At 41.3% G+C, this 23,307-nt stretch overlaps 1 protein-coding gene across 21 annotated transcripts in view; it reads left to right on the forward strand.

Annotated features, from left to right (window-relative positions):
• KIF16B (kinesin family member 16B) overlaps positions 1 to 23,307 on the forward strand; it is a 314,926-nt gene that overhangs the window by 176,357 nt on the left and 115,262 nt on the right. For 17 of the 21 annotated variants that reach the window (XR_005377520.1, XR_005377521.1, XR_005377522.1 and 14 more), the window contains 2 exons: positions 466 to 554; positions 23,136 to 23,168. Coding sequence is in view for 13 of the 21 variants with exons in the window: in XM_038571558.1 (XP_038427486.1) it covers positions 466 to 554; positions 23,136 to 23,168 (122 nt within the window). In the remaining 8 variants the exon portion in view is untranslated. Of the gene's footprint in view, positions 1 to 465; positions 555 to 15,825; positions 15,914 to 23,135; positions 23,169 to 23,307 lie in introns of those variants that run through there. The other 4 variants (XM_038571561.1, XM_038571556.1, XM_038571564.1 and 1 more) reach the window with 2 other exon arrangements.

Raw genomic sequence — 23,307 nt, forward strand, 5'->3', positions numbered from 1 at the left:
TTGCAGAGGAGGAGAGGGAGGAGAATGTATTTGCCAACAGCTTTCCATGGAAGCAAACAGGTTAAGCTTTTTCCTTTCTTAGTCTCCCTTCTCTCCCTCTCCTCACCTTCATCCCATCAGTACACGCAATGAGGTAAGTGAGTCCTGCTGAGAACAGGGTGCTGCTCTTGCCGGGGGTGGTGGATGACCCTTCCCTCCACCATCAGGCAGCACAGGTGGCACAGTTCTGGGCTAGCTGCCCCAGTCCGGGCATTCTGGGCCTGCGGTGCTTAGCCGAGGCTTGGGTCTGAGAGGCGTCCCTTGCCAGTCTCTCCCTGGCTTGCCGGCCTCAGATAGACCAGTCAGGGGGTGTGCTTATGCAGGGTGTGTGTGCCTCATTGCTTCTCATGCCATGGAAGCAGTGGGCCTGGGGCGCTGGTCCTCTCCCCCACCATGGTAACCGCTCTGCCCTGTGTCTGCTCTTAGAGTGGCCTTCTGTCCTCCTTCAGCTTGTCCATGACGGACCTCTCCAAGTCCTGTGAGAACCTGTCTGCGGTCATGTTATATAACCCTGGGTGAGTGAACAGCAGCACCTCCTTCCCTGTGACCAGCACTGTTGTATTTATTGTGTCAACCCCTGGAAAGTCAGTAGGTAAAAATAAGGCTTCTGCAGTCACGCCTCCTTAGCAAATCAGCCCCAGTTGTTTCCCAGGCCTCTTTCCAGCTCTCACTCTATATGTACATAATTGTACTTCCTTGTAATCACAACATAAATGAGATTGTGTATTCGGATTTCTTTGCTTTCTTTTCTACATGGCATAAGAAGAGTTGGTGAGGGCTGTTATGGGCTTTGTTATCATTTTCATAATTGTCTAATATTTTAAAATCGGCTCTTTGATGACTCAGTGGGTGACCCCGGCTTAGGCACTTTCATCTCATTTTATAAAGTTGTTATAGTAACAGACAGCTTTGATTCTTTGGGCATCCAGGAATACAGGAAGTGATGTTTACTACTTCCAACCCTTGGGGGGACCCCTGAGGACACAAACGATAGTGTTTTAGATGGACTTCACAGCTGAGTGACCTTGTGCAGGTCAACTTGGCTGACATGGTAATGGTGACAGTGAAAATGCCCAAGAACAGGGAACTAGGTGAAAGGACTTTGGGGTCCTTTCCAGTTTTGTGTTTTGTTTTTGTTTTTAAGATTTTATTTATTTATTCATGAGATACACAGAGAGAGGTAGAGACATAGGCAGAGAGAGAAGCCCTGTGCAGGGATCCTGATGCAGGATTCAATCCCAGGACCCTAGGATCATGACCTGAGCTGAAGGCAGATGCTCAACCACTGAGCCACCCAGGAGCCTCCCTTTCCAGTTTTGTGAGGTTCCATAATTTTATCTTTTCTACAGAGAGAATGTCATAAAGCAGCAGAGGTAAATCCAACACGTAACTAAGTGACACAAAACTGACACCGACATCTTCTGGAACTGTCATGTACTGAGGAGTGGCTGTGTGTTGGGCACTGCGCTCAGCAGATTACATCCTTTGTCTTGTAATTCTCATGATGACTCTGTCCCTCCTTGACATGCAGAGAATTTATACTGTTTTGCTGGCCCACGGTCTCATAGTTAGAGCTGTGGTATGAGTCGACACTTACCCAATTCCCGGCCCCTGCAGTGACCATGTTACTACCTCCCTTTCTCCAGCTGAGGGCATCTTCAGACCTGGGACCAGTTCCATGCCTGAGCCCCCACCCCACCTCAGCACTTCTCACAGACACTGAGCCAGAAGGGATCGCTCCTTGGCTCAGGTCCCTTCACTGGTTTGTGTGCCTACAAGGAATTTTTTCATTGTCACAGAAGTTTACAACTGGGAGGGACCTTTGATCATGTTTCTGGATTCCTCATTTTATAGATAGGCTGAAGCCCAGATTTGACACTGCTTGAGCCAAAACAAACAAACAAAAAACCCAAAGGGAAAAAACAAACAATAATCAGTTAGTGCTATATCATGGCTAGGGCTCCTGGGCATCTCCCCGCTCCAGAACTGCTGCAAGGACAAGCCACAGTTAGTTCTGTTAGCCGTTGTCTGTCCTAGTCAGCAATCCCATCTTTTTTTTTATTTTTTTAAAAAATATTATATATATAATATATACATATTATATATATATACACATATATATGTGTGTGTATATATATATATATATATAGCTTTTAGAAATGTTTCTTTTTTTACAAGTGAGCAAAAAAAATTTTATTTATTTGATGGAGAGAGTACAAGTAGGGAGAGCAGCAGGCAGAGGGAGAGGAAGAAGGGAGAAGCAGGCTTCCCACTGAGCAGGGAGCCCAAAGTGGGGTTCAATCCCAGGATCCCGGGATCATGACCTGAGCTGAAGGCAGCCGCTTAACTGACTGAGCCACCCAGGTGCCCCTCAATGCTCCCATCTTACTACCTCACTGTTGAGGAGAGTTGTGCTCATCAGATAAATCTGCCTTGGATAAGGTATACTGGGTAGCCTGGGTGGCTCAGCAGTTTAGTGCTGCCTTCGGCCCAGGGCGTGATCCTGGAGACCCAGGATCAAGTCCCACGTCAGGCTCCCTGCATGGAGCCTGCTTCTTCCTCTGCCTATGTCTCTGCCTCTCTCTCTCTGCATGTCTCTCATGAATAAATAAATAAAATCTTTAAAAAAAAAAAAAAAGGATAAGCTGTAGTGATAAAGCCCTTTGAGTACCTGGGTTATCGACGCTTTGGAAGGCACATTTTGTTGGAGGTGTTTGATCCCTTGCAGTAGTTTCAACAACTGCCTTGTCTTGTGGCTGAGATCGAGTCATTCGTGTACTTACTTTAATATCATATGCAGGTCTTTAGGGTTAATTCAGTTTAAGTAGTATGATCCCATCTGTTCAATATTGTTTGACTAAACTGTTCTGGAACGTGTAGCGTGCTTGCCTTGATCCATCTTCCAGCCCAGGACCATGTTCCAGTCTTGGAATCTAGCTAGCCACTTCATTATCCTCAATCCTAGTGCCTTTTACTTTGAAACCATTTGGAAAGTTAATGTGGCTGTTCTGTGCCTTTGAAAAACCAAAAGCTCATCCTCTTGGAGAGACAGAGTGACCAACTGTGAGCCCCCCTCTGCCTTGCATTTACAGATGGGATCCAAATCCTTTTTTTCTCCTCTAAACATAGGTGGGTGTGTATATAGCCCTCTTAAAAGTAGTGCCATCTTTGGTTGTTTGCAGGTTTTTAAGTTACAACAGCTTTTCTCAATATTTGTGAAATGTAGGTTAGAATATACTAAGTTTTCAACTTTAAAACTTTTCAGTGACTTTCCATGGCCTAAAAAAATAAAAGTCCAACCCCTTACTGTGTCCCTCAGGTTCTTCCCTGTGCATGCTGTCCTCTTAGCACATCCCTGTGCGTGTTCTGGGCTCCAGCCATTTCAGGGACTCTTCCCGTTTCTCAGACTTACTTGGACTAGACATGCCTTTCGGACTTGTCCTTTGCTAGTTTCAGAGCCTGGCATGTGCTTTGAGATGCATATACTTGTCCTCTAAGGCACAGTACATAAGATTGCTCCTCTGGAAGCTATTCACAGCTTTCCTCTTCCAGTGAAAAGTAAGTGTCCTCACTGTACAGCCCTCCATTTCTGTCATCCCTGTTTTGATCTTCTTTGTAATGGACACTCCTCAATCAACTTGTCTTTTCTGTGTGCCTCCTGTGGAGGGCAGGGCAGAGTTCTAGCCTAGGGCCACAGTTACGGACAACCTCATCAGGGTGAGTTTACTGCTAGCCAGAGGAGAGAGGTAGTCACAGGTAATTTACAACTAAGTGCAGAAAGGGGAAATGAAATGTCTTGAGCAGTATTCGATGGAGTGATCAGGGAGGACTTCCTGGGGAGGGGACATTTAAGGCACTAGAGCCACAGAAAGGTGGGGAGAGGAGATTATGCCAGGCAAAGGACAAGTGCAGTGGCTTCCACCGAGGAGCAGTGAGAGATCAGAGTAGAAGGGAATATAGTCAGCAAGGAGAAGGGTGGTAGGAGGTAAGGCTGGTGGGTAATCTGGGGCCAGTTGTATGAGACCTCTTAGGCTATGGGAAGGAATTTGACGCTAAGAGGGCTAGGGAACCCTTAAAGGGCTTTCAGGAGGAGAGCAACCTGGAGATGTACTTCCTACTATCATTAGGATGAGGATGTGTGTCACTGGGACAAAGCATGGAAGCAAGAAACCATTTAAAGAGCTGTTCCCTTTGTCCATGTGGAAGGTAAGAGTGGCTTGGATCTGAATGGTGGCCTAGAGATGGAGCCTGGTGGAAGCAAGAATCATGTCTGGGGTTTCAGATGTAAATAGCTGGGCAGGTAGTGTGTTCATTCCTGAGACGGGGAGGCTGGGAAGGCGAGTGGAGGTCAGCATTTGCACCATATTTTGGCTGGTGTGAGTGTCTTTCCTATTTGATTGGAAGTTTTTCAAGGTTGGAGGCTTGTCATATTAATCTCTGTATTTTAAAGTGTTATTCACATAACACGCTTAGTCAATGTTTAGCGAACAGATTAAGAGTGAAATTTTAGTAGGATACATAGATCCTTTGGAGAAAGGTTTTTCACTAATTTCTCTGGGCATGGATGTTGCAAATAGTGGAGAATGACATATTCTGCAAAGGAATGTGTTTTTGTCGCATGGGTCAATTCCTAAATGACACTGCAGTCATTTGAATAATCTCAAGGTCATATTCAGGATCCTCAAGCAAAAAATGAGAAGATGGTCTCGTGATGAAATTAATTAGACCAAGGCAAGTAGAGAATTCAAGTGAGAAACAGTATCTGTGTTATATTGCATCGCAGTTGGATGAGGAGATGGTTCTAGATGCATTTGATACTGCCGTTATGCATCCTGTTCACCTGGCTTCAGTTAACAGGCACATTTTGTCTCTGCTACCCCTGCAATACTCATTTGTAAAAATTCAAATTAAAATTACTCAGTACTTTAGCAGCCTGACTTCATGCTCCCTGACATCTATCCCCCCTCAACGTGCCACCTGCTGTAGAGAATGATTGCCCATGAATTAAAACATAATTGGAGAAAAATGTTCTACTCTGATTTATGGGTGTCACAAGGCATCTGCTCCAGCAACTTGGCAAAATGAAGCAGAATTAAAGTATCGCCATGTTGTTTATACCTTTTTTGGTGTTGCAGGTGTAAATACTCTTGGCCTACATTAAGTACCATGTGATAAACTAGAAGGCCATTGAAAGAAATATGTTTTCTACTTGGACCCTGGCTAAATATTTATTTAAATCCAGATAATAAGCTACTTAGACACAAGAGCATGTTAGTTTCTCAAGATGGAAAAGTAGCACTGAGATCCTTCCACAGATCAGCACGTATTTATTGAGAGTCTTCTGTGTGGAGAACATATTAAATGTCAGATGCATCTATTCTCTTCCCAGGAGAGTGGGCACATGCCTGTGAACCCATTCTGAGCAAAGGCCAGGCAGTATGTGTCAGGGCAGAGAGTGCTGGTATAAACAGCCCACCCCTGGGAGGTCCAGGAAGGGATCCTCTTCATGTAGCCATGCCTTCTAGTGTGTTGGGTAACTTAGAAAACCAGAGTTTTCCAGAAGGAGTGAACCTTTCTTGACATGGAGATGAAAACCAGAGACTTCCAGAAGGAATCTTTCTTGACATAGAGATTGTCTCCAGCCAGCATTGTGGAATGAGTCCCAAGCCTCATTCACAGGAACCTTCTTGTCCTCAACCCAAATGTCCCTATCATAACATTTCCCCCAGTTTCCATCTTGTTTAGCTTTGCCCTCAATGCTCTAGTCATAGCCAACCTGGAGTAAGTAGCCAGAGCCCATCTCAGTATGGGATAAGGGTTCGTGGGGGTGATAAGGAGCCCTAAGTGAAAATCAGTTTGAAGCCCCTGGCCTACTGCTTTCTTCTCTGTAGTTGAGAAGATGAGGCTATTGGAAGTCTGTAGGACTGCCTTTGCTTGGAGGACAAAATAGGGAAGAATATTAACCGAAGATTTAGTCCTAGACACCCACCCCTTAGGAATCCCAAATCACTACCCTCAGTTCTTCTGGAGAATTCCCTACATGATTCACAAATAAACTGGATTGTGTGCTAGGCCCTGAGTTGTTTGCAAGTAGGAGAGGCAGACTGGAGAGAAGAGATTCTGGGAGAGGAAAATTTTATGAGCGGACCAGAGGAGTGCTGGGAGGAGGGAGTCCTGCTGAGCATAAGGGGATCTTAAGAGGAGCCAGAAGTTCAGGCCTGGCTGGGCACATGCTGAAAGCCAGGGTAGAGGAGCAGACAGCTAGCTGTTCCTTGCAGGGATGCACTGTGGGGTTTGGGCAGGTTGGGTTAGAAGTAGGAGAGAGATGGCAGGTCAGGTTCTGTAGGCACATTTGTGGTATCTGTATAGGTGTAATGTTTTTATAAATTCTGTTTAGCATGTCCAGAATTTATCACCATGATTCAAATATATGTCCCCAAAGGACAGGGGATTATCTTCTATATACTTAAAAGCATTTGGTAGTCATTTCTTCACCCTTTATTTTACATTGTGATAACCAGCACTTCACATAAAATTTACTGCCTTAACCATGTTAAGGTACAGTTCAGGAGTGTTAAGTGCATTCACGTTATTGTGCAGCTAATCTCCAGAAGTCTTCATTCTATAAAACTGAAACTCTGTGCCTATGAAACAATAACTCCCATTTCCTCCTTGTTCCAAACCCAGGCAATCACCATTTTAGTTTCTGTTTCAGAAATGTGAGACTACTTTAGGTACCTCAGATAAGTAGACTCATAGGGTGTTTGTCTTATTGTGACTGGCTTATTTCATTTAGCATAATGTCTTAAAAGTTCATCCCTGTTGGAGCCTGTGTCTGAACTTCCTCCTTCCTTTTTAAGGCTGGATAACATTCCATTGTACATATATACCACATCTTGTTGATCCATTCATGTGTTGATGGACAGTGGGGTTTGCTTCGACTTTTTGCCTTTTGTGAAGAATGCTGATATGAACATGGGGTGTACAAATATCTGAGTCCCTGCTTTCAGTTCTTTTGGGTACGTACCCAGAAATGGAATTACTGGATCATGTGATAATTCTGTTTTTAGTTTTTTTGGGAAACTGCCATCCTGTTTTCCACAGCAGCTATACCATTTTACGTTCCCACTAACAGTGCACAAGGGTTCCCATTTCTCCACATCCTAGCCAACACTTTTTTTTTGTTTTTGTTGTTGTTGTTGTTGTTGTTTAAATAACAGCCATCCTCATGGGTATGAAGGATGGTATCTCATTGTGTTTTTTTTTTTTTTCCATTTTTTCCTTCCATTTTCTCAAGAATGTCCAATCTGGAAAATTATATCTGGAAACACAGAAAGGAGATCTCAAAATTCATTTCCCCCAATAAGTATAGTAAATAAATGATGAATATAAATCTAATGTGGATTGATTTCCTGAGGACCTCTCTCAAGCACTGCCAAATTGAGTTTAATCAGCTCATTGAGATTGGTTATCTCAAAACCTATTTTTTTCAAAGATTTTATTTATTTATTCATGAGACACACACACACACACACACACAGAGAGAGAGAGAGAGAGAGAGAGAGAGAGAGAGGCAGAGGGAGAAGCAGGCCCCAATGCAGGGAGCCTGATGCAGAACTTGATCCTAGGACTCCAGGATCACAACCTGAGCTGAAGGCAGACGCTCAACTGCTGAACCACCCAGGCATGCCTCTCAAAACCTAATTGATGGTAGGAATCCAAGAAGATTTTCTAGCCAAGGAGACATGTGATCATATTTGAACTGAGAGAGATCACTCTGGCAGCTGAGTAACAGGGGCACCAGGGAAGCTGTGGGAAGGATGCGGAGGTGAGGGCTTGAACTGAGATAGTGGTCAAAGAAACCTAGAGGAAGGAATAGGCTCCAGAGCCATTTGGGGTAGGAGGTCATGAAGCCTAGATGATAAACTGGATGTGAGAAGTAAAGATCTTGCCTTCCATTTTCCAGCTGAGGTAATTATTTGGGCGTTACGTGCTACCCAGAGGAAGTACAAATGCAGGAGAAGGAAGAGCAGGTTGTCAAGAGGCAGGGAGAATAATGAGCACAACTATGAATTATTGGGCCCCAGGCCTTGAACTCTTCTAGAAGTGACTGTGCATTTGAGTACTCTGTCAGCTGCTCTTCACCTTCCGGGCAATACTAGAGTCTATATGGCCTGTCAAAACCCCAGGATGAAGGAAGTTTCCTCTGTTGAATAAAATAGATATTCACAAGTCCTACCACTTTTTCCTCATCCATTTAACTATTGTTTGGGGGCCCATCATTTGTCCAGCTCTGTATTGGGGTCTGGTAAGACAGACAGGGGCTCAGTCACCTTGGAGCTTGATTCATTGCACAGAGAAAACCTTTGTAAAGCCTGTCAGAAATCAGGACACCAGGAACATTGTCTTTGCATATGCCAAAGTAGGATTACTTAGGTGTCATCAGAGAATGCTGTGCGGTTCAGCCCAGACCCCACTCCCCAGTGTGCTGCATCTCATTGCAGGGAGTCCTATTCACAAATTTTCCAATCAGGTGGGTGCCAAGCCCAGTGATTAGTGCAGTTTGCTGTCCCCATCTCATATTTGCCTCATCATCTCTCCAGAAATACTACTCGGCCATAAGAAAAGCAGGAAATCCTGCCTTTGTGACAAGACAACATGGATTGACCTTGAGGGCTTTATGCTAAGTGAAATCAGTCAGAAAGAGAAAGACAAATACCTATGATTTCACTTACATATAGAATCTAAAGAAATGAATCAACTAAAATAAAACAACCAACTCATAGATACAGAGAACAGATTGGTGGTTGCCAGAGGTTACAGAGGGCAAAGTGAGTGAAGGTAGCCAAAAGGTAGTTCTAAAATAAATAAGTAATGTAATATGTAGTAATTTATATAGCATGGTGACTATAATTAATATTATTGTATGGCATATTTGAAAGTTTCTAAGAGTAAATCTTAAAAGGTCTCATCACAAGAAGAAAATTTTTTGTAACTATCTATGGTGATAGATGGTGACTAGACTTATTATGGTGATCAATCCATAGTGTCTACAAATATAGGATCACATGTTCACCTGAAACTAATTTGTTGTATGTCAAGTATACCTTGGTTTAAAAAGTAATAGAATAAATGGCCAAGGTGGTCAATACCTGAGGAGTGGTAAATGTTTGAGAGTCATCAGGGTGACTGTCATGGCCCTCACGATGTTTCCTCACTTCCTTTATTCAGTGGCACAGGACGGCAGACTCAGTGAGTGACCTGCCCCTGGAAACCTGTCCCAACCTTAAGTCACCCCTCCTTAGCCCTTTGTGGTGACTGCTTTCTCTAAGATATCTCTTAATCTCTTCTTCTTGGCCTCTTGGTGCCTGTGTGATGACTTCTAAGCTCTAACAAAATCATCCATGATTTTGTTCTCCAACATTGTCTACTGTCACTTTCCCCCTTGAACTTTATGTTTTGGTTTAGGTGGACAGATCTTTCACAGCTCTCTCCAGGTCAAGCCTATCTATAAAACCTATCCATGAAACCGTTAATAAAACCTTCCCTCTCCTTCCCTCGGTCAATCCTCTTTGTCTTTTAAGCCTGGGTATCAGAATTGTCTTCTCAAGAAGCAGTCTGTGCATCTCTGATTTGAGCCAAATGCTTTCTCTTTATTCTCTTACAGGCATTTTGTGTGTACTTTGATCATAGCCTTTTCCAAATTCATTTAACTGATGTTTGTCTGCTTTCCCAATAGGCTTCTTGTGGGCAGGAAAGCTCCTGCATAGTGAACACTTAACGGATGTTCATTGAGCTGTACATTTGGCCAGCAGACGTGCTCCCAGTGCAAAGGATATGTCTGCTCACAGGTCTTTTTTTTTAAATAAATTTATTTTTATTGGTGTTCAATTTGTCAACAGGTCTTTAAGTGCCTCGTGCTTCAAATGGGTCCTGTACACTTTTTAGCATCTCCACTTTTTAACTGGTCCCTGTCTTTTTGCATTTTTCACACGGACAGGTATACTTTTTTTTGATTTTTCTTAACTGTTAAAAGTGAACATATCTCTTGGTTTCTTTGGTATTATATAGACCTGACTTTTTGTTTTTATTTTTATGCAGTAGACTAACAATTACTGCTTAGAACTCAGTTCCTCCTAAAGCAAAGCTCTTTGAAAGAAGTGTGTCTAGCTTGCAAATTATTGTATGCAGTAAGAACCAACTTATCTTTGAAGCAACTGGTTCTGTTTTCTTTGTTCAACAGGTAATGTACTGATTCTCTACATAGCCCCTATCTAAAAATCACCATGCTCTAAATCATAGTAAGATTTGGAGGTTTGCAAGTGAAGCCCTTGCTACCCAAGAACATTTTATCAGTCAGAGTGGGCACACAAAGTTGGTTGTATCATTTCTAACAGAGTTTTGGAACTTACTGCTGGCCTACGTCTCAAGCTCCCTGGAAACCAGGATTTGTATATACACATGCGTGGTACGTGGTGCCAGAAAATTTTTGGATGAAGCAAAGCAGCCCGGTGACTTCCTTGGAGAGTTAGTTCCACTTTGGAGTAGTGCCCAGCCAGGGTCTTTGCCAGGAAATAATTTCGCTGTAGGGGAAACATTCCTTCTCAACCGGCACAGTCTTTATGAAGAAACCAAGCCCACTGCTTAGGCATCCTCTCTCTTGCTCTGAGACTGCAAACAGACAGCTAATTTGGCAGGATGTGGAGCTTTCACAGCTTCTTGAAAGTGCCCTAAGCAAAATTATATACTTTCCAAATTCATTTCAGTCTTGAAAATAAAGGAAGAAATTTTCACTTGTGCGTTAGCATCCTCTAAGCACTAACCAGTAGTGGATTGATTTAAATGTATGTATTTGAATAATTAAATTCTAAAAAGAAACACCTGGGTTTCAAATCCATCTGGACCAAAAAAATATCAAAGTCAAAAATCAGACACGTATTTGGTGAGCCATCCAAGGAGCTTCATGGAGTGTGGCATTCTGAGCTGGGATTTGGCTGGCATCAAGGCCACCACAGACCTCAGTAGCTACAAAGGGCTCCTAAATGAGGATGGTCTGAAGTTATCAACAATCAAGAGATGAAGATGGATGAGGGCTATTTTAACTTAACTTTTTATTTTAATATATTCAGTTTGGAAAAATTAGAAATTACAAACAAGCAAAAAAGAACTTACTACACACTGTCAGCACGTCCCTGTATATTCTAGTCTATACCTGTTTGTTCTACTATGTAGCCATCCTCTCTCTTTCTTAGTATGTGTGTACATATATATGTATACTCGTTTATACATACACACACACACATACACACACTTGTATTATTGCATATTATTTTTATGTGTTCGATTACCATAATGGGTTCATACGGGACTTATAAGAGTTTTTGCACTTAATTACCTTTTCCTTTCATAAACATTTTCCTGCATTATTTTAATGTCCATGTGATATGGCATACTGTGTTTATTCTGTACCTTACTTATCTGCTATTGGTAGGCGTTTGGTTGTCTAGATTTAAGCTATCACAAGCAATTTGAACATATTTGTAGCTAAATCTTTGTATTTATCCATGGTTACTTCCCCAGGGGGAAAAAGGAGAGATAGAATTACTAGTCCAGAAATAAAAATAGTTTTACAAATTGTTCTATAGAATGGTTGCACATATCACCACCACTTTTCACCAAGACTGTGAGAGTTTCCAATAACATGCAAACTGGAAATGGAATCCTCTTGAAGTGTAGACTCTACCAACATGAACACCCCCTCCTGGATGTAGCTCTCAGCTGTATTCACAGGAGCTGGATTCTGGAGAGTCTTGCTAACAGTGGCCCACTCTGGAAGCATGTCCTGGGTGTCCTGATCATCACCAAAGATTCATTAAGGACCTGGCTTTTCCTTTGCTGAGCTACATGCTCTGCTAGAATGCTGTGTGCACTTAGCGCCAGCCTTCTTGGTCCTTTCAAGTGAAGAGTAGGGATGGCTTCACAGAATGTGAAGCTGGAAGGAACTAGATTGTGAATGGGTTTTTGGATCAAAAAACCAGAGGCACCAAGATGGCAGTGAGGACTTCTCACTGTCTGACAACAATTGTGTAGAAAGAAAGTACAGTTGGTCCTTGAAAAACATGAGTTGTTTTTTGAACTACACACATCCATTTATATGTAGATTTTTTTCAATAAATACAATCCACTACTGTGAATGTATTTCTTCTTCCTTAAGATGTTTTTAATATTTTCTCTAGCTTGTTTATTTTAAGAATACCATTTATGATACATAGAACGTTCAAAATAAATGTTAATTGACTAGGTTGTCAGTAAGGCTTCGGGTCAGCCGGGAGGCTGTTAAGATTTGGGGGAGTGAAAAAGTTATACATTTCAGCTAAGTGAAGGGTTGGTGCCCCAACCCCTGCCTTGTCAAGGGTCAACTGTAGTTTCATTTTCCTTCCTGTCCTCCTACCCCTTCCATGTTTCTTCCTTAGGTTCTCCTTCCCCATTTCCTGCCTCCAATGGGAAGGAGAGATACATCACATTAGGAAGAAAGTAAGGAGACTTCAGTCACAGGATCAGGTCCTCTGTTGTGTTGAGCCTTCACCTCCCTGTCGATGACTGTAAGCTTCCAGAAATTGGACACAGAATCTAATTTGTTGTTCACTCAGTGCCCAGCATAGCACCTGGAATGTGACAGACATCTAATAAGTGTGAATGAAGTGAATTCATTTCCCCTCACTTGATTCATACCAATGTACAAGGGGCTTCAAAACCAGTATCTGGTCATTGCTGGAGATACTCTTGTTGGGGTTTGCACCTTCAGGTGAAGCCATGGTCTCCAGGGCACCTCCTGGGAGAAAAGGTCACATTGCCTATGAATACAGTGCCCTGCTAGCTCGGCCTTTCTCTCTTCTCTTGACTTCCCGGTACTTTGTCAGTTCTTTAATCTTTTTTTTTTCCCTTGCTGACCTTGCACGTGGAAGTTTTATATATGTAGTTGGCAATATTTATGTTGCTGGTGATTTGGTAGTTAGCCTGGGTTTTCGTTGATGGTTATTTACTGTGTTTGTCTCTGCTGGTTTATTTTATCGGGCCTTGCCATTTTTCAGAAGTTTGCTTTGCTGCAAGGCTGATTTCTTCTCCAGTTTTTGGTCTTCTTTGTCTAGCTTTTATATGGACCATTTACTAACTTTACAGTTACTGTAGAGTGCGTTAAATATCTTGTTAACATACAGTTGTGGGGGAACATGTGATAAAAGCAACTGAAAGAAGTGGGCTTCTTCTTCCATTAATGGAGATTAGTGTTAATTACTGATTTTTTTTCTTTCTTTTTTGTCTTTGAATAGTATTCCACTGTGAGCCACTTCAAGCTATGAGCTTCTTGTGTTTTGTTTTCAAAGCAGGCAGAAAGATGAGCTGTAGAATTCAAAGATCAATCTGTCTTTATTCAGTTACTTTAGATTTGCATTGTCCTAGTAGTGGGCTGCATTTCTGTTTCCTTCATTTCATAATTGCACAGTCGAAAGCAGCATTGTAAACGTCACCTGAGGAAATGAGGCTTTTCCTAGTGAAATGATGAATGGTAGTTAGGACAAGGATGGAAGATAGCAAATTTCCCCTTAGTGCCTATGGCAGCATGGTTTGCCTTTGACGTAACATATTGTATTGGCTTGAATATACACCATGAGCTCTCTGTAATTTGTTAACTCATTTGATGAGAGCTCATTGCTGGTTCAGTCAAGGGTTCCATTTGGGCATATCTGTTCTTGCTCCTGGGTCTTTGCTTGTGCTGTTTCCTTCTCTTAGAACACTCGTCCATTTGTCCACCAGCTCCTCATATGGCCAAATGCTACATAGTCTCTAAGATCCCAGCTTAAATGTTGCTTCTTCATAGAGGCCATACCAATCTCCATCCAGATTTCATCTCCTTGGCCATTTGCTCAGAGAATCCTGTCTTTCCTTTGTAGCCCTTGGTAGTTGATAATTGTGTTTCTTGGTCTATATATTTAATGGTAAATGAAAGGGTCTGATTTTCTTTTCCTCAGTAGGTATTTGAGAAATAATTGTTGATTGAGTGTGTGAGTGAATTGTGCCCTGATGAAGCAGTTCCATCTGCTGCTTCTGTCACAGACCATAATTCTAACTTTGAGAAGCTGTGCCCCCATCAGTGACATTCAATGCTTAGTTCCTAGTCACAACCCCCATATCTGATGATTTACTCAGGTTAATCATCATTGTTGTTGGATAAAATGGAAATTAACCAGAGACTCATAGAAGCATAAAGGAAGTAAAATGGTTGCTATAATCACAGTAGATTAAGAAAAAATTTTGAAACAAGTAGTTTGTCTCATTATAAATTGAAATGCTTATTACAAAAAAGTAAAACATTCAGAAATGAATTAAAGTAATCACAAGCATTCACAATCCTCCCACCAAAAAATAATGATTGATTTACATTTGTAGTGTTTACTTAAATTTACTGTATGTAACTGTTTAATTGTACATTAGATATTGTAATTATGCATTATAAGGATTATTTAAATTGGGGGCACTTGAGGGACTCAGTTGGTTAAGTGTCCAACTCTTTATTTCAGCTCAAGTCTTAATCTCAAGGTCGTGAGTTCAAGCCCCACGTTAGGCTCCATGCTGGGCATGGAGACTACTTAAAAACAAAACAAAAAAAACCCAGAAAAACAAAATTGAGATCATACTAGATATACAGTTCTGTGTTCTTCTTTTTCATTTAACATTTTATTGTGAGTAGTTGGCTGGTTAGCTCAGTTGGTTAGAGCGTGGTGCTAATAACATTTTATTGTGAACTTTTCCCCATGCCATTGATGACAAGTCTTCATTCTGTTTAGATATTGAACATAATTCTTGCTTAATCATAAAGGACTTTTGGAACTATTTCTCTCCACCTAACACAAACATAAATTGTTGATTACATTACAATTAATCCAGTTATATAAATCTTTGCCACTTTTTTTTTTCTTTTGTCTGCTAAATCCACGCCCTTTTAAACTCTCTATTTGATGGTGGCTGCTGCTTACATCAAAGCAACAAGAGGAGGAATGCAGAGAGGTATCAGAGAAATAAGGAATGTTTGATGGCCTAGACCATAAAAGGCATGACACTGGAGAGCTGGGAGTGGGTGACAGGCCAGGGGAGGTACAACAGGTGCCCCTGGGACCTCCATTCACCTCCAGCCTGAGACAGAGGCACACAGTGCAAGCATTACTAGTTAGGTGTGTTAGCATTTTGTCTTTCAGTGGGTGATACCAAAGGAGTACAAATATGTAAAGCAGATATGTAGCACTAAAGCTCTTCATTTGAATGAAGGGAGAGGAGCTGTGGTGCATTTTAAGTCTTTTTTACATCTTCAGATTTCCCTGTATGCTCTCCCTTTTCTGTCTGCTCACAAATGGGCACAGCTTTTCTTAAACTAACTTCTTGGGCTGCCCAGTTTAGATTCCACCAAACTGTTTTATACACCAGCTACCATATACCTTTCTAAAATGTGATCACTTACATTAATCATGGCACATTTGTATTATAGAATTGCATGATGTTAAGCTATGTTAGACAATAATAGTTAATGATCTGGGGATTTGTCAAAAATATTCATTAGGAGGAAAAGGTTACAAAATAAGCTGTGTTGTTGGCTCTCATCTCTGTGTATATGTGTATCTCTGGGAAGGCTAAAGGCTGTATACCAGGATGGAACAATCATGGTGATTATATTGGATTGGTAAGTGTTTTACTTACTTGTATTTTCTAGATTTGCTGCAGTTAATTAACTTTCATCTTGAGAAGGGTGAAAAGCACCAAAAGTTGTTCTTTCTTAAGGCAAAGTGAACTCCACATTGGCTGACAACATCTCTTCCTCACCCAGGTATTCTGTGACTGTGTAATTGGGGTCTGGCTCTGAGCCTCTAGTTACTGACTTCTAAGCACTATTTATAGCAGTCATTGGTTGAACACCTACTATGTGCCTTACAGAAGGCCCTACACAGTCAATTAGTGAGTCTTTGTTCTTAAGGAGCCCTGGTGGGCAGGGCCCTATCTACCCTTTGTGACTTGTAGGGCCTTGAGTGGTTTGGGCCCTGGCTTCCTCTTGGGCCACAATTGCTATCATACCATCACCATCTCCTAATTCAATCTACTTTCTCCATGCTGGTCTTTCTGTACTCCCAGCATGGCACACACGTCTCCTGGTCGTTGGTCTGGCTTCTCCCTCATGTTGGCAACAGATGCATCCTTATGATTACTCCCTCCATTTAGCTCTGTCTTAAATGTCCCCTTCTCTCTCCACCCTCTCTTCTGGCTTCATTATTTTCATAGCACTTATCACATAACATACTCATTGTTAGTTAGCTGTCCTCCTCACCAGAATGAAGGGTTTATAATAGCAGGGACTTGGTTCCTTTTGCTGAATCCACATTGCCTAGGGCAGTGCCTGGGCCATGGATACCATATTAAACAAATGAATTCCTGTACTTTGTACTCCTTGCCTTGGGTAGAGGACTGCACAGATTGGTGGGAGGAGAGGTTGCCCACAAAGATGCTCCCAAGAATGTCAACCTTTGACATTCTGCCCAGCATCTACCTTTTGGGTTTTATTTCTCACCACTTCCCTTTATTTGTGCTGAGCAAGAGCCAGGTATGTTCATTATTGCTTCCTTTGCTTATCTCTTTGTCTTCCTGCTCCTGTTTTGCTAACATTAGTTTGTTTGTTTTTTTTTTTCCCCCCACTCACCACACTATGCCCATAGTTATTCTGTCCATCTGTCAAGGCCCAGCTCAACAGCAGTTCCTCTGCGAGGTATCCTCTCATCCCTGCAGCTATAAATGCTCTCCCTCCACCCCATCTCCTGTTAAAAATGGAACTTTCTTGGGTTCTATGTGATTGATATGCATGCATATTTTATTTCCCTTATAATCCACTCCTAAGAGGCACAGGCACTTGACCTATTCTCTGTTGTTCTTGCACATAGTAGATGTTGATACAGGTTGATTGGATATGTGGCATGCGTGGCTGAATGAAGTGGCAGGAAAATTACCTGTGATACACTATTCTGGTTTGTTCAACAAGGTGAGGTATACCTCTTTAAATGATGAATCATTGTTAACTTCTGGAAGGCTGTTTCTGGGGTAAAAGTTACCATGGTTCAGGTGAAGAGGTGAGGTGGAATTCCAGAGTTGAAGTAGGATTAGAGGAGGAAGGGCACCTGGGTGCTTCAGTTTAAGCATCTGTCTTCTGCTACATCATGATCTCCCAAGTCCTGGGATCTAGTCCAGCATCCCAGCATTGGGCTCCCTGCTCAGCGGAGAGTCTGCTTCTCCTTCCCCCTCTGCCCCTCTCCTTGCTTGTGTTTTTCCTCTCTCTAAAAAAAAAAAAACAAAAAACAAAAAGATGGAGGAGGAGTAGGAAGAGGCAGACTTTACTCTTGATTCCTCTAAAGAAGAGGTCACCTTGGACCTCTCTGTAATACTCTCTGGGACTCAGTCTCCTAGCCTGTAAAATAGTGATGGGGAGCAAGGTGTAGGGGCATGTGCCAAGTTGAATGCACGATCTCTTGAGTCCTCATGTAGCAGTAACTGCATGTGATCTTGCAGCTCGATCAGGTAGGTCTCCTGGGTTTAACATGTGTTCCTGGCTGCCTTTATTGGAGCAAGTTATACCACTGTTATGAGAAAAAGGCTGGGAAGAGAACTCATTTAAAATGCTTATGGTATCAAATTTTACTATTTTTTTAAAGCAATCTTTGTTTCTTTGAGCACTTTCATTTCAATACAAACGGCTTAAGATTGGCTCCTGAAAGTCTTTACGGAGTACTTTCTAGACTAGGGATTTGAAAGTTCATTAGAAAACCAATCCCAACATACTAGGGATATTTGTGTTATAAACTCTGACTTCCAACTATAGGGGGTTTAATTTCACAACCTCCTAGGTTCAGTTGCATCACGAGACCCTCATTTTGATATATATACCTTGAACTGCAGTTGTACATAAGTCACTGTAGTGCAGGATAACCTGCCATATTGTATAATGATCTGGGGTGGGAAAGAGAGAAGTGGGGATGGAGTGGTGTAGTGATTTCACTGTCTCTACAGAGCAGCTGTTCTTGGCTTTCTTTTTTTTTTTTTTTTTTTTTAAGATTTTTATTTGTTTATTCACGAGAGACACAGAGAAAGAAAGAGGCAAAGACATAGGCAGAGGGAGAAGCAGGCTCCATGCAGGGAGCCTGACTTGGGACTCGATCCTGGGTCTTCAGGATCACGCCCTGGGCTGAAGGCAGCATTAAACCACTAGGCCACCTGGGCTACCCTGTTCTTGGGTTTCTGATGAAAGTTTCTAATGATTCACACAGGGAAGACTTCAGAGCCTTGCCATGAAGAGACAGGGTCTGGGTGAATGGCTAAGTTACTCCTTTCATGCATTTCCCTGTGCCTGTCTTGGGGTAGTCTTTGGTTTCTTCTCAGTCTTTAAAGAATATCTAGAATGTCTAGAAGATAATTGGATAGAACCTGTACAGACTCCACCAAAAATCCAAACTTCATCTTCAATCTTTAAGATCCCCCAGTCTCTTTGGGAGTTTGCTCATTTGGAAGGTGGTTTGAAACTGGCTGGAAGTTCCTGAAGGTGGTAGGAGGGTAAGAAGTTCAGCCATTCTGGTCTAACTATTACAGAACCCAGTGTTGGTGGAAACCTGATCTCTAGTGAAGGATCAGAAAGTGAACCATCTTGCATGGAGTTCTGGTCTTTTCTAGGCTGCTTTCCATCTGGCCCTTACCAGAATCAGGACTGCGGACTACTATTATCTATTCCAGGCAACAGGCTGGGACTTCTTTAAAAAATGATGTATATTTGATCAGAACACAGCTACCTAACTTACAGAGTTCAACGCATAATGTAAACCTGGGGCCTTTTGTTCAAATATTAAGAATCGCAAGATGGTGTCAGTAGACAGTGAATGCAGGACCCTGTGCATCCTCAAAGGTTGCATACCCCATAGGGGCATCCTAAAAATTATGTGGGAAAAATTCTAGCTTACCCATTTCCCAAGGATATTCCCCATACCTGTTTATATATCTGGAGAATATGCTTGTGGGGGACTGCCTTGCCTTCAGCTCCCCTCTGTTGTCAGGTGACTCCCTTCTAGTCATACTGGGGTCTGGGGCTCAGCCTTTACTACTCTCTCCGCACACCCTCACCACAGCTGCCAGCTTAAGTGTTGGCTGGACTTGAGTAGCTGTTTTCTTCCTTTTCGAATGTAAAATGACATCAGAGGTACAAAACTAATCACCATTGGCACAACATAAGGGCTCGAATACTTATGCTTTTAGTTCATTTAAAATTTTTCTTTTTTTCCTTTCTTTTTTTGATAATCACAGTCTCACTTTCAATGTCATGGTGTGAACTGAGAAATTCCCACCCCCTTGCTTTTTCATTGCTGATGATAACAGGAATATAAATTGCAAGATGTGCAATTATACCTAAAAATGCTAGATGTGTTTTAATGAAAAAAAAGAGAGAGAGAGAGAGAGAGCAAGAGAGACTGTTTCTCATAAAAATAGATTGTATGCTATGCTTTTTTGTTGGACCTAACACAGTGTATGTACTTCCAAATGTCATTTTAAAATGCTAAAAACAGCTGCAAAAATCATATCATTTTGTGGTTTTCCTTTTAATTGTAACATTTAGGAAATTAGCATTTGGGGCCAAGATAACTCCATTAAAATAAGATAGTGAATTACACTTATTTAAAATGAAGTCACATTAAAATACAATTACAGCTGATATTCTTTCCTTGATATTAACACATCCGCATTTATGTTTTACAATCTATTGAAGTTTGCTATTTGAAATAATTATCATTGATTAAGGAAAGAAGTGCATTTTAAAGTATGATTAGTAAATATGTAATATTTAATGGAAGTCCTACAGTAGCAGCAACAGCTAATATCACCTCATATTTTAAAATATAGTTCTTGACTTTGTAATTATGACTTTCTCCTTAGAATGGATGGGGCTTGATTTTAATTAAGACTGAGCATCTTTTTTTTTTTTTTTTTTTTTACTTTTATTTTTTAGGAAATGGGAGTAATTAGTTATCACACACATACTGCTTTTGGTAGAAAGCAGTCAAAATTTTTCCTATTTTAATAACAGGTCATAGAAATGAATCCATACTTCTTCATTAAGAATTAAAATGGGAATGTCTCTCTGATTTCTTGACTCAGAACCCTCCATGTCATTAGGTGCCACTCTTCAGGAGAGGTTAGAGCTGTGGCCTCATACATCTAAGGTTGACAACCGCCACTGGCCCAAATTACTTTTCCTTTCCTCATCACAATCAAATATTCTAAAATGAAAACTTCTACGGAGAAAGAGTCAAGGATCTTATCAGACCAAAGACTCAGCTGCCCTCAGACCACCCTTCCTCTGCCTCACAGAGTGCTCTGATCTGTTCGCTTATTGGCACCTGCCTCTTCTTACTGTTGTCATCTGCTTACCATCTAAGCTTCACCATCTTTTTCAGTCCTACTGTTATCTTGGGTGATTCTATATGGACACACATGGTTATGTAAGTATATTCACTTCTTGGCCTGGAGACATCTTAGATTTTTCACTTTCACCTGCAAGCTTTGCCTTGTCCCACTTCTCTGTCCAACCAAGTTTTTGTCCCCAACACTTGAGTCATCTTCTTCCCCAAATGCTCAGATGGTTTTTTGGTTCTTTCACTTGTCAGAGACCCAGCTGGGTCCATCAAACTGTCTCCTTGCCCTGAACCTGTATCTGATAGCTCAGCTCAGTGCTACAAGAGAAAACCACATCTACTCAGAGATGGCACCTCTGTAAGTTGATGATCTCTATACTTGAATGATGTTCACCCATCCCTTTTTGTTTGTTGTCCTCTTCCAAGGTACTTTTATACCAGCATCCTTAGGATCAAGTTCAGAGTCCTTAATGTAACTTCTAAGGCCCTTCATTCACTACTTGTCTTCTTTTGTCCAGTTAAGCTTCGTGTCTTGCCAATTCTCTCACAGCAAGCCAAAATGTGGTTTTAATGAGCTTCTCTTGAGTTTCTATATCATGTATGAAGAATTGCATAGCTCAGGTATGAGTTTCCTCAGGAAACTTGCTTCATTCTAGGTACTATCAAATTATGGGATCGGTACCCCACTCCATATGTTATAGCATTGTCCTTCTTCAGTCCTGGCTTGTGACTCACTGGGTGCCCATTGTGTTTATTTGACTGTCACAGACTGAGAGCCCTGTGGGTCAAAGCCATGTCACCCTTAGAAACTGCTGTACCCCTGAAACCCCCCTTTGCCTGATGTCATGCACAGTTAAAAAAAAAATAGATGATCAGAGCATCACATTAGAGATGAAGATATTAAAACCCACATTTTGTGACCTCCTGAGACCACACAGCTCACTTGTGAAAATCAATCATAGTGGTCAGCAGCCTGGGTTTTAGTACCAAACTTGGATTCAAGTTCTCCTTCTGCTGCTTACTTGCTTTAAGCCTCGGGTATTTGTTCTATAAAATAGGGATGAGAAACATGTCAACCTGGCAGGGTTGGGAGAACAGTGTGAGGGTATTGTCCACTAAGAGCCCAGCCCAGTGTGCCCCTTGTAAATAGTCCTCAGTGATAGGATTTCATTCAAACCTAGGTCACCCAACTCTCAGAGGAGCATTTGGATTATGATCACATGCCTGTGACATGTCAGAGGAGTATCTACTTGTGATTATATGAACTGTTCATAGAAAGTAAAATCAGAGAATAAAGACACAGTTCCATTAGAAAGATTCTCTGTTTTTGAAAGTGTTTTATCTAGTGATTCTTTATCTAGTTGAACTGTACTGAAGTCTAAAAACTATCTACTATGAAATATTTCCAAGGTTCTCTTTATTGTTGTATAAGAGAGAACAGTCCTACACTAACTTTAATGAAACCTTATCCCTACCTAGCGTAATGACATATGTGCTGAGAGCTTGGGGATTGGCAAATACCTTTCATATATGTTTATGTGACGGATTTCTCATGGATGGCAATTTGGCAGGAGGGTATATATAACCCCAAATGACATGTTTCAATGAAGGATTTAATTATTTTATTGACTATCACAAATCTGAGCATTGCTTATGAGTTAAGTGATGGTATTTTGGATTGTAGGTTCAAATCCTGGCTCTGCCATATCGCCATTATGACCTTGGACAAGTTCTTTCACATATCTAAGCTCTGGGTTCTTTGTATGTAAAGTGGAGATACTATTTGTTATCGCTAGGATTTGCTGGGAAGACAGAGTAAGCTAACATGGGTAAAACCCTCAGCGCAGCACTCAGTTCTGCTTACAAAAGAAACCCAGACATCTTACTCTCAGTATTAGCCAAATTAAATGAGTAACACATCTAATTGAAATATTTATTAGTTCCTTCTAAAGGTAACTTTTGCCAGTCTACATTGGTGCATTATGCAGGGAAAGTTTGTGATGAATTTTTCCCTAGTTCAGCTTTTTAGCTATCTATGCCACTTAACATATGGGAAAATGTGTAGGTTTAAGAATTACCATTCATGCTGTTTAAAAAGAGTGAAATCTTGCTGTCATTAAGTCTAGTGTTTGAGAAGAAATCAATTTTTGTCATCAGTACTTTAGCAAGTTGTTTTAAAATTCCCAGTGACTAGCCCCCTTTTGTTTTGCTAGCACTGTGAAAAACCCATTGACAATCTATGTAGCCCTGGTAAGTTGTATCCTAGAACTATTAGTCACAGGAGGATCTTTATGAACTACCTACAGTAGATCCATGTATAAAGTAGTAAAATTATAATTTTGATACTATCACAATTGTTATTGGTACTCAATGATTATTACTGCTCTCATTATGATGGCAAGTGTGCACACATAACACAGCTAACTCTTTGGAGTCTTTGCTTTGAGAAATTTTTGGGAAATGTGATGTTTATAAAAAGATGTTGTGATGTGTGCATGGCTATTGGCTTTTAAGTACCTTACTGCTTTTCTCCTGATGTTCTCCTCAGTTAATTCTTTTCTTAATTGATGTCTGTGCTCTCTCTCTCTCTCTCTCTCTCTACCTCCCTGGCAGTCTTTTCCCTATAAAAGGACCCATCTGTCTAAGGTAGAGATTCTCCATTTTTATATACACTCACCAGTGATTAAGCTGCATGGAATAGACATACTTATCATTTAGAAGTTTCCTTGAACCCTGCTTTTTCAATACAGTAGTGCTTTGTTTGTTTTCCTTCAAGTATAAAATA

This window comes from Canis lupus, chromosome 24, assembly GCF_011100685.1.
Source record: "Canis lupus familiaris isolate Mischka breed German Shepherd chromosome 24, alternate assembly UU_Cfam_GSD_1.0, whole genome shotgun sequence".
Classification (NCBI taxonomy): Eukaryota; Metazoa; Chordata; class Mammalia; order Carnivora; family Canidae; genus Canis; species Canis lupus.